This window comes from Octodon degus, unplaced genomic scaffold (assembly GCF_000260255.1).
Source record: "Octodon degus isolate 3935 unplaced genomic scaffold, OctDeg1.0 scaffold00079, whole genome shotgun sequence".
Lineage (NCBI taxonomy): Eukaryota > Metazoa > Chordata > Mammalia > Rodentia > Octodontidae > Octodon > Octodon degus.
The window spans coordinates 6223507-6237123 of NW_004524655.1; the positions used below are offsets into that span (position 1 = coordinate 6223507).

General features: G+C 52.9%; 1 protein-coding gene across 1 annotated transcript in view; it reads right to left on the reverse strand.

The window, feature by feature from the left end:
* Window positions 1-13617, reverse strand: part of Msi1 (musashi RNA binding protein 1) — a 102362-nt gene that overhangs the window by 16826 nt on the left and 71919 nt on the right. Inside the window, exons 2-8 of the mRNA XM_023720935.1 lie at window positions 13169-13615; window positions 12981-13065; window positions 9948-9989; window positions 8095-8187; window positions 4695-4743; window positions 2980-3062; window positions 2317-2434 (exon numbers count right to left, since the gene is read on the reverse strand). Of these exons, the coding sequence (XP_023576703.1) occupies window positions 2317-2434; window positions 2980-3062; window positions 4695-4743; window positions 8095-8187; window positions 9948-9989; window positions 12981-13065; window positions 13169-13615 (917 nt within the window). The remainder of the gene's footprint in view (window positions 1-2316; window positions 2435-2979; window positions 3063-4694; window positions 4744-8094; window positions 8188-9947; window positions 9990-12980; window positions 13066-13168; window positions 13616-13617) is intronic.

Consider the following 13617-nt stretch of genomic DNA (forward strand, 5'->3'; position numbering starts at 1 on the left):
TTTATTTATTTATTTATTTTGCAGCACCAGGGATCAAACTCAGGACCTTGCACTTGCTAGGCAAGCACTTATTCCACTGAGCTATCTCCCTAACCCCCTACCCATGCTTATAACAGCACAACTCATGATAGTGAAACCTTGGAAGCAGCCTATCTATCCATGAACAGATGCATAAAGCAAGAAAATGTGGTATTTACATACAATGTATGAATACTCTCCATCTCTGGAAGAATACATTTGAGTCATTTAGAGGAAAATGGATAGCACATTGAGATCATGTTTAGTTAAATAAGTTAGCTACACAAGCTTAAATACTGCATATTCCCCTATATTAAAGACCCAAAGTACAAATACCTAAACAAACAAAAGATAGTAGGAAACAGAGAGATCTTTTGCAAATGGGTAAAGGATCTAGGGGCAGAGGGAAGGGGAAGAATGGCAGGAGAGGTAAAATAAAAAGAATTAAGAAATGTTAAGTACATGTACTTACTCCCTACAACGAATGTGAACACTATGTGCTACAAACATGCACTAATGCAAAATGAATATCAAACATAAAAATGAAATTATGATGTGATGTTTAGTAATCATTCTCACGACCTGGCTTTGTAGTGCACAAGTGCAGAATGCAGAGGCGACAAAGGACCAGGGTCTATACAGGAGGGCGCAGCACTGCACTCCCTTCTGCACCCCCTCACACACAGCCAGTCGAATCCAAACCCACGCACACCAGACATTCTGTGCGCTTGTTTGATTTGGAAAGAAAAATGCAGCGGTTGCTAATGACAGTGTTTCAACCTACCTATGCGTTTATTGTTTTAAGCAAATGGTTAAGCTTTCTTAGTTCATTATTGAACTTGGGCTTATTAGGCTGTTTTCTTCACTGTTATTTAAAACATAAAAAAGAAGTGTTGAGGGCTGGTGAGATGGCTCAGTGGTCTAAGGCACCTACTTAGAACAAGCTAAGCCAAGCAAGGCACAGGGACCTCGGTTCAATCCCCCAGCACCACATGCCAGCCTGCCTGCCCCCTGGTGGGCTGAGCTGGCCACATACAAATAAATAAATAAATAAATAAAAGAAGTGTTGATACTTAAATATATTCACTGTGTTATATATGTGTCTCAAGACAATTCCTCTGCACTCAGTGTGGCTTAGGCAAGCCCAAAGGTCTAGCCCAAAGCCATACCTGCTCCTCCCAAGTCCCAAAGCCCCTTTCTACACCCTCTCCTCTCATCCCCTGCGACTGGCAAAAGGCACCCTATACTGTTCTCTTCTGTGCACTCAACTTGTCTCTGCATAAACACTGTGACTCTCTGCAGCACCAAACTCAAGCTGACTGTCCTCAGGCCTCGGCCCAGACTGTAGCTGGCTTCGTCTCAACTTCCAAAGCTCAAGGGACCTTCACCTCTTGCAGAGAGCCTCCCAGACCCATGTCTCCAGCTGTTCCACTGTGACAATGCCCACTCCCTCCTGCCCCACATGGGAAGGGGAGTCCCCATAGGAACAGGTCCTGTCCACCAAAAGCTGCTTCATAAAAATTAGTTGATTAAATAAGAAGAGGCAGCCTACTTTGTCTTCCCAAAGTCCTTGGCCTTTACAAATGCTGTTCGATCATCCTGGAATACTTTTTTCTTCCTTTCTCTCCTGTTCTCCCATAAGTGGCTCCTACTCAAACATAAATGTTACCTATTTTCTGGCTTTTCCATATGTGGGACCATTTCCCCATGACCATGCTCCCTCGGTACCCTATACTCAATCCTAAATCTATTTTTATTTGTCTTCCTTGAAAGACCATAAATAAAGTCATTGTTAAAATTCCTGGCATAAGGGGCTGGTGAGATGGCTCAGTGGTCTAAAGCACCTACTCAGAACAAGCTTAGCAAAGCACAGGGACCGCGGTTCAATCCCCCAGCACCACATGCCAACCAGCCCCGCCCCCTGGTGGGCTGGCCACACACATAAATAAATTTTAAAAAATAATAATAAAAATTTATAAAATTCCTGGCATAGTGCATATAGTTGCTCAATACTTATTTACTAGAAGGATGGATGGATGGAGGGACAGATGGACAGAGGACCAATTAACATGGAGCAACGAACCATTCTTCTGGCTACCACGAGGGGGCAGCACTCAACAACCAAAACATTGAGTAGCACCACCAGACCTGACAAGAGGCCTTGCCTCCCATCCAGAGCAATGACTCAGGCAGGAGAGCAGACCCCAGAGGCCATGCCACACCTTTGGGGCCCTACAGCCCCAGGAGCAGGGCAGGGCAGGGCAGGAAAAAGCCACAGGGTACAAGCCCAGCACCTACCCAGCATGCCGATGCCCAACATGAAGGCGTCCATTCCGTAGGGCATGACTCGAGACCTCCCCCGGGCTGAACCTGTTGGGGACATCACCTCCTTTGGCTGAGCTTTCTTACATTCCACCTGCAATGAGACCAGATGGTCAGTCTTTCCTACCTCTAGGGTCACTGTTCCTCCTATTCCTGGACAGTGCTTTGATAGGCAGGGTTTTGCTCTGTAGTTTAGCCAGGCCTTGAACTCACTTTGTAGCCCAGGCTGGCCTCAAGTTCACAGCAATCGTTCTGCTTCATCCTCCCAAGTACTGGGATTACAGGCATGTGCCACCGTGTCTGGCCCTCTTAATTATTAATTTCACTGTTAGCATTTATGGAACATGTACTATGTGCCCTGCATTATATAAAAGGATTGGTGTGCAGCGAAGTTCATTGAATGTTTACCCAAGCTATTGTGACTCCCATCTTACAGATGCAGAAACTCAGGCTCAGAGAGACCCAATTAACCATTATATGCCTAAAAAATATTTTTTTGGGGAAGTGGGAGAACCAGGTCTGCTCATTCCTTGTGCCATGCCCCCTGCCTGCCTCTGGAAATCCAGAGCTTTCCAAGTGGGGTCAGCCCTGAGCCCCAGGCCCTGTCTGCACCTCTCCCTCCCTCCAGTCCCAGCTCACCATTTTGTTGTTGATTTCATGGAAATGGATTTCACACACTTTCTCCACGATGTCTTCACTCTCAAATGTGACAAAGCCAAACCCTAGACATTGAGAAGGGGCAAGGGCAGGGTCAAAACCAGAGCTCCCGGTCAACACCCAGCTCCAGGCCATCCCGACACCACAGCTCCTCTCTTGTGGGCAAGTGTCTGAGAGTTAATGAAAGGCTCTGGCTGCAGCCTAGCAGCCTCTCGACTATCAGCTGAGACAGGGCTTCAAGTCCCAAATTACAGATGAGCAAACCAAGGCTCAGCAAAGTGAAGAAACTCGCCTAAGGTCACACAGCAAGTTAGAGAGTGGCACAACCACCACGAGGTATAACTGTCCCTTAGAACGAGAGGAGGATTGATCCCAGGACCCCCTCACACACAGATACCAAATTCCATGCCACATTCAAGTCCTTATAAAGAAAACCCACCATATGTGTACAGACCCTACGCATATCCTGCCATTTGTACACTTTAAACCATCTCTACGTGACTTTTAATTCCTAGTACAATCCAAATGCTATGAAAATAGTTGCTTATTGTATGGCTTAGGGAATAACAACAAGGAAAAAAAGTCTGCAGGGACTCAGTACAGACCCTTTTTTTTTTTTTTTTTTCTCATATATTTTTTAAACTGGTTGAATCTGAAAACACAGACTCCGTAGATACGGAGGAGTGACTACATTTAATGTGCAGATGCTTTCTTAAGAGGGAAGAGAGGACACCCTCATTCACTGCAACTTACACAAAAGTGTACGTGTCCAAATATACCTTTGTACGCAAACACCCAACACGCAGGCACACGCACTGCCTGGGGTCCCACCTCACACACAGGGGCACTCTACATGTGTAGTTGCCCTGACACACCACACATACACACGTTTCAAACACTCTTTTTTTTTTAAATATTTATTTATTTTAACATTTATTTATTGTGTGTGTGTGTGTGTGGCCAGCTCAGCCCGCCAGGGGGCGGGGCTGGCTGGCATGTGGTGCTGGGGTTCGAACCGCGGTCCCTATGCTTTGTCAAGCTTGTTCCAAGTAGGTGCTTTAGACCACTGAGCCATCTCTCCAGCCCCTCAAACACTCTTGAAAACACACCAGTGCACACCACACATGACCCACTCCCGAAAAAAGGCTCAAAGGCCTTTTTTCCCCTCCGGAGCATGTCCCAGGGGCTACAACCAGATTACCCTGAATGCAAGGCCTCTGGAGAAAAAAAAACAAGCAGGGCACACAGTATGGCCCAGATGCTCCCAGGGTGGGGACCAAGGGCGCTGGGGATAGGGCTCGCCAGGGTGGGTGGAGGGCAGCAGCGGGGCAGACCGCCTGAGGCTTCGAAGTCAGCCTGACCCTGGGGCAGTCTGGCCTGAGCTCTAGTTACCAGGGACAAGGTAAGCCTGGGCTGAGGCGGCAGCCGGCAGGGCAGGGAGTGGAGGGTACTGATGGCAGTAAGCCTGGGCTGAGGCTGTCCTTGCTCCTCTCCTCTCGGGTGTCTGCAATTCGGCACGTTTCTAGCACAGGAAATGGTGGGACAAAAGCCTTCTGTAAGGCCAGGCCCTGGAGAGGATGCAGATCCTCAGGGATAGGATGTCAGGAGGCGAGATGAAAGGGCAGCTGTGACCTGCAGCCCCCTGGCTGACCACAGGCCCCCAGCCCAGCTTGGGAAGGGGGAGGGGGCGTGCTCACCTCGGTGCCGGTTGGTGGTTTTGTCGAACATCAGCATGGCGTCATCCACCTGAAACACAGCCTGCCATAGAGGACCCACCAGGCACCAGGGGTTCCCATAACCCACTCTCCAGTCACTCCATGTTTCATCTTAAACCTGCTCCCTGCTCAGGGGGACGACTTTCCTTCCACCTGTAACCCACTGGGCACCACAGCACCCACTCATCAACCACCAGATTCCCAGGGGACTAAACTGCAGTTATTGAGCTCCAAGCATGTTGTTCCCTGATCCTAACATTCCCCACAGGGGAAGATCCCCATTGCATCTACAAGGAAATGAACTTGGAGAGATGAAGCTGCCTGCTCAAGGTCAAATGGCAAGCCCTGAGCCAGGCCAGGGAGGGAGGCACTGAACGGGTGTTGGAGAAGGGAATACGGGAGCCAGAGTCTGAGATGGGGACGCAAAGGCCTCTTTCCTCTTTGCAAAAGGCCAGGCGGACAGGACAGCAACCAGACTCTCCTGGTGCAGATCTTTTCTCTAATTGAGGTTTCCTTTAGCTAGAGGCTGTAATTAAAGCAAGTAGAGTTCAATGCCTGGGCTGCTGGCCTCCTACTGACTGGGGGAGGCGAAGGGGGCTGGGAAGGGGGGAGGGTCTATGTTAGCCACATTCTCTTGAACCCCGGTCATCTCTTTGCTACTGCCCCCAGCCATCCTGTCAGACACACAGGCAGCCAAAGTCCATCCCACCTCTTTCTCCTTGCCTGCAACTGGCCTGTCTTTGCCCTCTGATTCTCCCCATTACCTCTCACCACAGACCCCGATCCATCCCCATACGCTCAGAAATCCTGAGGGTAAGAGAGGAAACTTTCCTCTGGCCATGGTGCACAGCCTGTCCCCAACTTTCCTCCCCTGCCCTGCATCTGCCTTGTGAGTGGCCTCTTATGCCTCATTAAAGTAGAAAGTATAGGCCTGGAATATAGGGTGTCTTCTAACTCCCCTTTGGCATGGCATCAAGCTACATTAGGACTCTGGCTTCCCCGGGAGAAGAGCTCCAGTGGACCACGAGGCAGGGGCCCCCCTGGAGAATCTCAGAGGGAAAGGACATCTCTCTTCCCAAGGGCTGTATGCCTCCGGGCCCGACAGTGGGCTGCCACCCTCATACCCACCCCTATGGCTCCATTCCCCATTCCATCAGCTGACACACTCACACTGACAGGTACTTCAGGCTTGGCCCATCTTCCTCACCTTTCACACAAGCAATGGAAGGCAGAAACCTCAAAAGAAGGGTTTTGAGTTGGAATCCTGGGTCCTATACTTGACGGTTAGGTGAGACTGAGTGAGTGGCTTTAGTTTTCCATGACTTTGGTTCCTCAGCTGTGACATAGCCACAACGGTGACTATCTCTGACTATCTCACCGGGAGGAGGCAGATGAGATGCACTCATCACAGGAGTGCCGTGCTGTTCTTAAAGTAACAGCTAGTAGAATCACCTCTCACAGAGGGGCTTGCCCATCACATAGGGAACAGTGGCAAGGCTGCAGAGAGCAGACCAGCATCATCAGCTCCAAGGCTGCCTATTGCAGCCACTCTGTGATGACCAAGATCACCATTCTATTGAGCACCTTGACTTGGGCTCATTAATTACTTTTTGAATGGATGAATGAATGGACAGAAGAGCCAGCCACACCTTCTTCTTTAATCCTAGTTTTGAGTTCTTGCCTGACCCACAAACGGATTGGAGCCAAATCCACAGTCCTTCCAGCCTCCTTCCATCCAACCTTCCCAATCCACTATCTCTGGTCCCCCACACTCTTCAACCTGTGCCTTGACTGGACAGAACCTGACCCCCAAGTGGGGCCAGTGGGGTTGAGGCCAGGGCAGGGGGCAAGGAAAGTAGCCGGGGGGTCCAGGGTACCCACACCGGTGTCCCCTCCTGGGGCCAACTGAGGGGAGGGAGGCTCCCGCCCAGTGTCCTTAATAGGCTTTGGTCTCCATGGGAACCCGGGGCAGGGGGACTTGGGCGGGGGGAGAGGGGGGGAGGGGAGGCGACCGGGGCCTGCTGACCAGTGGGAGCCGCCAAGTTCGGCGGCCGCTAAGCCTGAGTGGCAGCCATGGCGGCTGACCATTGTTCCCCCCTCGGTGGCGGCCCCTCGATCCGGGCGGGGGGCTCCCCGCCGCGGGGCCCTTGGCATTCCCGGCTGTCCCCCTCGCTCCCTGGCAGCCTATTCTCCGGCTCCCCCTGGCCTCCCCGGGCCGGTTTCACATGCCAACGCCGATTTAGGCCCGAACAAAAGACGCGGCCGCTGACGGCTTCTCCTGGGGCCCGGTTGCCATGGCAACGCCGGCCCCGGGGGCAGGCGGCCTCCAATCACAGCTGCTGGATCAGATTAGTGCGAGCTCTAATGCTCGGCGCTCAGACACAAAGACACCCCGCCGGAGCCGAGCCGGGCCTGCTGCTTCCCAGGAGCGCCCTTCCCTCTGGGGCCCAGGCCCGGCCTGCCCTGCGTCCTGGACCCAGGTCCCCACGGAGGGGGCTGAGCTGAGGCCTCTCCATCCCACCTCTCCTCACGCCAGCATCCTAGGCCAGGGAACCCCACAATTGGCCAAGCTCTAGGTCCGTTTCCCATCCAGCGTGGCCTACTGGAGAACTAGAAATGCCTGGCTGGAGTGCGGACCCAATCCCCTAACCTGTTTCACCTAAAAGAAATAAATACCAGTGACCCAAAGCTGCCCTCCTTCACTGGACACTTGCCGCTTAGACCCTTCTTTGTAGTCTCCCCATGGAACCCAGAGGTTCATCCTGCTCACCTTTCTGGGGATACCTTATTGTCTGACGTCACCACACTTCCTATTCACACCCTATCTCTTTATAGACCCAGAAAAGCTCAATGTACCTCAGAGCTTCCAGCCAGATCACAATTTGGGGTGTTTTCTTCAGTTCTCCTCAATACCTACGGGACCAGCAGCTTCCCAGCTCCTGCCCCAAGCTCCCCACCTGTGCAAGCAAGGTACTGAGTGCAATGGGGAGTCACATTTATTGCCCCCTTATCATCCTTACTAGGAAGGGCTGGGAAAGATGCAACTGCCCGCAGCCTGGACAGGTGCAAACTCCCAGGAGGCCACAGGGTGACTGGATTGAACTGGCTACAGGAGCACCCCCTCCCTTGGGAGAATAGAGATAAGAAGGAGAAAAATACAGGGGAAGGGCAACAACAGGGATGCTACTGTGTGCCTTCCTCTCCCTGGGGATGTCCAGAGTCTGAGGCCCATAGATGGGGCCACAGCTTGGCCTGGCCTCACCTACAGAAGAACCCAGCCCCCACCCTTTGTAGGACTTGGGATGACCTGGCTAATCCCCACTTGCTATTGACCATTCTACAGTGCTTTCCCACCCCAGCAAGCACCCCATTCAAGACCCACCTTCCCAAACTGTTCAAAATACTGCTTCACGTCTTCTACCGTGGTGTTCACCGACAGCCCCCCCACAAAGATCTTCTTGGTTCGAGTCACCATCTGTTAGGGGAGGGAATGAGAAAGTGGGCATCTGAGTCCTGTGGCCTACAGCCACCAGCAGGGGCTCGAGCCCCCCTGCCAGGATGCCAGCTGACAAGCTCTCTGTGGCCCCAGTCTCTCAGAAGGCCCCTCCAAGCTCCCCCCTGGACTCCCGCCTCTAGGCCTGTCATGGGCAGCTGTGCACAACCTGGCTGGCTCAAGTATGCCACACTCCCCTGGGCTCTGTGTCTGGAAGATACCTTCCCAAAGGATTCACATGGGGAAGGGGCGGGTCAAGGACCCAGTCCCTCAGCCTAGCTCACAGACATTGGCCCTCCTGGGAGACACCAAAGCCATCCCAGGGTCTCCCTGTACTTAACACCGACATTTTCCTCATCAACCTCTTCTCAACCCAACCTCTGGCAGCCCTGTGGCTCCAGCCCTGTTTTAGGAGGAACACATGGTCCTAATTACCCCAGGAGCGCATGGCTAATCCGCGGCAATTCCCAGCCCCATCCTAACACTAAAGCACCTTCTGTCACCAAACTGCTTAATGGAATTAACCCAATTCCGACCATGTGCTCCCTGGTGTGGCTTCCTTCGAATACCTGCTCCATAATTGCTTTCAGGCCCTCTGCTGGACCCCTTCCAGAGATGCCCCTTTCCTGTCTCCTAAAACTGTTCCTCTACTTTTGCTCTGCCAGGCGCTGGGGCATTGATGGAATTCACTGAGTCAGAATCTTTTTTTTTTTTTTTTTTTTGGCAGAACCAGGGATTGAACTCAGGCCCTTGCGCTTGCCAGGGAAGCGCTTATTCCACTGAGCCATCTCCCTGGCCCCTTGGGTCAGAATCTTAAAGCACCCTTGTTCCCATCCCCATTATAAAGGGGAAACAGCTCTCCTGGAAAAGATCGCGTCCTAGAACATATAAGTTAGCAAACTCAGGAGTCCTGACCCTCTATACTGCAATTAGCCTTTCTTCCTGTCCCTTATAGTCCAGCTTAAAAATTAAGATCTGGCTAGCTGCCATGAGCCCTGGAATTGAATCTGAGGCCTCTGTCCTGTGCCACAATTTTTTTGTTACTTGGGATTTTGTTTTGTTGTTTTGAGACAGGGTCTCACTATATAGTGCAGGCTGGCCTCAAACTCTCAATCCTCCTGCCCCAGCCTCCCAAGTGCTAGGACTACAGTGGTGCATCACCATGCCTGGCAACAAACTTGGAGTGCTATCTTGCTCAACTGAGCAGAAACCCATTTCCTGCACAGTGTTCCTCTCCCCAAAACATCAGGGAAAGGGAATCCTTGAAAGAGTAGCCATAAGATAGCTAAACTGAAAGACAACAGATGACAGATTCCACAGTTCCTCCCCCTCTGCAAGGCCAACACACCTCACACCAGGGGTAGGAGGGTGACCGGGGGTCAGAGGTAAGCTCCCTGGTCCAACTCTAACTCAGCTTCAGAGGGCGAGCCTGCGCTGTTTGACCTCCCAGGGCTTCATGCACAGAGGCCGTGATCTATGAGGTCAGAATTAGACTCAGGGTCCAAACTGTACTGGTTTCAAAGGTTCCCCTTTCTCCCCACACGTGAAGCCCCCTCTCAGTACACCCCAGAGCACAGATGGAAAGATACTTAGTGTCTTCATCCCACAGAGCAAGGAGATCCACCCCTCCTACCACAGCCCTTTCCAGAAGCATGTGCCACAGAAGGAAGGGAATGATGGGAAGATCACTGCCCAGAGTTGCCTGGAACACAACAGCTCCTCCCAGCCACAGGCCCATCTACCTTAGGCTGTGCTCTCCGAGGAAAGGCCACCTTAGGGTCAATCTGAAAGACAAGGGAAAGATAGAAGGAGTTTAGGTTCCCACACTTCAAATTGTGACCAGTATCTGTCCCAAGGACCTCTTTCTCATCCCAGGATACAATGGTGACAAAAAATACAACTGACTCTGACAGGGAACAGTGGCTATGCAAGATGCTGGGTTCAAATCCCATTTATGCTGCTTCCCAGCTACAAGATCTTGGACAAGTTACTTAACCTTTTTTACCTCACGGGAAGCTCACCTACAAAATGAACAAATAATAATACCTACCTCCATAGCCGGGGAGATAGCTCAGTGGCATAAACACCTGCCTGACATGTGCAAGGTCCTGAGTTCAATCCCTGGTACCCTCCCCCCCCCAAACAAAAAGCCTGCCTCCAGAGGGTCATCTGCGAATTATTCCAAATAATGCGTACAAAGCATTTGGCACGGTATCTGGCTCACAGCAAGAACCAAAAATAATGTAAGGCAAATCTTATTCCTTCAAGTATACTGAGGACCATGCTCGCTTCACTGACTTCACACACATACCTGCCTAAAGGAAGGCATAGAATTCTGACTTTGGAAGCCTTCCAAGTGGAAGTATTCTCTGCCTGAAAAAGGCTACAAGATAGGTGTCCATAGCCACAAGGAATAGACTCAGTTCTGTCTCCCAGTTCCTCCAACCTCTAACAGCCTTCCCAAAGCTGCAAGCAAGCAAATAGCTCCTGATAACGCGGTTCGGTTCAGGACGAGGCAGGGTACAGTCTTTGAGGATGGGAAAGGGTAAGGGACTTGGACTTAGAAACTTTGGGCTGCTTGCCAAGCCTGTGATCTTGGTAACCTGTATGCCCCTCTGAGCCTCAGTTCCCTCATCCACAAAGTGGGGACAAGCACTCCCACTCTTCCCAAGGGCAGCTGTGTGGAATCAAATGAGATAACACGGGTGAAAGCGGTCCTTTGTGAACTGGCCCTCACTACGCAAACAAAGGTGCTATCACTAGGAGGCCACCTTTGCCCTTGGCTGTGAACAACCAGAGGGAAAAATCAAGATGCACCTGGCCGCTCTAGCCACACTGACAAACAGCAAGACACAGGGCACAACCAACACAGGGCCTAGGAGGCTGGGTCATGCCAGAGTTTCTTGCCACCCACATGGGTGGACATCATTCAAAAGTTCACCAACCAATCACAGAGAAGATCTATCTTTCCCCAAAGTTCCTCCTTTTCAAAACTCAGCCTTACTCTAGGCAAGTGGCTCTGGCTTCCCTCTGCCTGAATGGCATGGACCAAGACTCAGCCTCCTGCATCCTCCCCTGCTGGAATCTGTCCACAAGGATGGACCTCCAAAATACCCCCAGGGGCAATGTCTCATTTCTTGCAAAGACCTTCTAGGCTCTAAGGAAAGGCGAAACTGCCTACTGCTGCCGTCTGATTTCATACCTCGACATTCACATCCTGTTTCTCCCAGAAGCAGCCTCCCCTGGCCACCAACACACCTCAGACAGTCCCCCTGCAAGATCCTGATGGGGCGATAGTACTCAAGTCATCCCAGATCCCAGACCCACTCTACCCAACCGCTGACATACCCCACCTCCACTCTGACTCACAGCTGGCAATGTAAATAAAACCTAACAAGTAAATAAAAGGTGAAAGGCGGAACCCAAAATAGACATCCCACAATAAACTCCCTCCCACTCCCTTCCTCAGCCCAGAGATGCCAAACAGACAAAGCCCTTGCCCTCGCTGAGGCCTGGTCTCTAAGGATGCCCATCTCAGTTTCCTTCCTCCCTCTTCTCTCTTCACCCTCATCAATCTTCCACTCCCCAAGCCCCCAGCCCCAGCCCTGGCCCCAGCCCCAGCATCTCAGGAAGAAGAAGAAGAAGCCATCAATGCATTCTGAGGACAGGGGATGGTAGGAGAACAGGCAGTTTGATGGTAGATAATCACCAAAAACAATAGGCCACTGTCTCTCCTTCCCCAGCCTGGGTCACTCAGGCTGCGCCAAGAAGATCCTTTCAGACCTAGCAAAGTCGAGGCCTGGCCTCATTTGCTCATTACTGGGAGAGGCAGAGTGGGAGCCACTGGGCAGAGATAACAGGAGCTGGGGACAGGCGGTAATTTAACAAATTCTTGGGCACAACCAGCCATTGTTGCAGGTAAACAGGAGCCAGGGACTGACCCAAGCAGGGAGGCCCAGGGCTAGGGGAGAGTGGGGGAGTGTGCAGAGAGGAGATCACGCTGTCCCCAGGCGGCCCCCTGGCACCCAGACACCCCACCACCACCTAAGCCCTCCTCTGATTTTCTCCTTTTCCTTCTCCCCTTGAGCTGGCCTCTGCCAGCGCCCCCTGCAGGGTCCAAGACACTGGGGAGCAGTGGGACAGCAGCAAAATGTTCCAGGAGTTTGAATGCCAAGCAAGCAACCTCTTCCTCAGATTTAATCTTCAGACGCGTCCACCCCCCACCCCAGCAAGCTCCCTTCCCATAAATCTCCTGCACGGGCAAAGCAGGTCTATGTCTTCTACACAAAGCAAGGAGCCCATTGACCAAAGTCGGGGGAGGAGGGGAGAAGACTCAGTCAGGGATGCCTTGCTATTGGTCTGGAATAGAAGGGGGTGTCACGGAGTCAAACACTAGTTACAGTTCAGAAGCCACCGGGTGGGTCACTGTAGTCCTGACTCACCCACTCTGGGCAAGGAGAGTGACCCAGCCCCACCCCGAGCTATGAGGCTCCAAGAGGAGTACTTACAGCGATTGATCGTGTGCTAACTGCACCTTCCCTCACTTAATACTGGGGCGGCGGGGGGGGGGGGGTCACATCTCATCCCAGGCCTGGGATTCTCCCTCGGTTCCCCAACTCTAGTGACAAAGTTTCAGAGCACCGCAGCCTTGTTACTCGGGGAACACCCTCTTTCCTCAAGGATCCCTGTCCAACTGTACCCTCAGGAGAGTCCTGACCCTCTTCTCCGACAGTCTCCCTCGCCCCAAGGACCCCCAAACACCGAGGGCCACTCACTGTTTTGGAGTCGAGCTCGTGCCGAGATTGCGCCAGCACTTTATCCACCCCCGCCTGGTCCATGAAAGTGACGAAGCCGAAACCCCTGCGCGGCGTAGTGAGGGAGAGGCAGATGGTTACAAGGCAGTGTGAGTGGCAGCGGTGAAGGGGGGCAAGCCCGGAGCAGGAGGAGCGGGCGAGGGGCTCACCTGGATCTCTTCGTCAGGGGGTCCCGCATCACCAGACACTCCTTCACCTCCCCGAACTGGCCGAAGTATTCGCGCAGCCCTTCTGTAACCACACACCCGCCTTCGGACCAGTCCGGGCCCCGCGCCCTTCCCCCCCGCCCCAGTCCTTTGCCCCGGGTGACCCCGGCGCAGCCCGGCCACCCCCGCGCCAAGCTGCCCGCGCGCTCCTCGCGGCCGGCCACCCTACCCCCGCCCGGCTCGCGTGGAGCCTGCTGGCGACCACCCGGGCCCCGGGAAGCCCAAGGCCGAGCCGGGCTGGTGGGGGGACAGCTTCGGCCGGGTTCCCGCCGCTCCGAGAGCCGCCTCACAAAAGTTTGAGCCGCAGGTGCGAGCGGAGTTGGCGCAGCCGCCGGCGGGTCCCGGGGGCCCGGCCCACCCCCACGCCCCCTGAACCCCTCAACTGCCCTCCT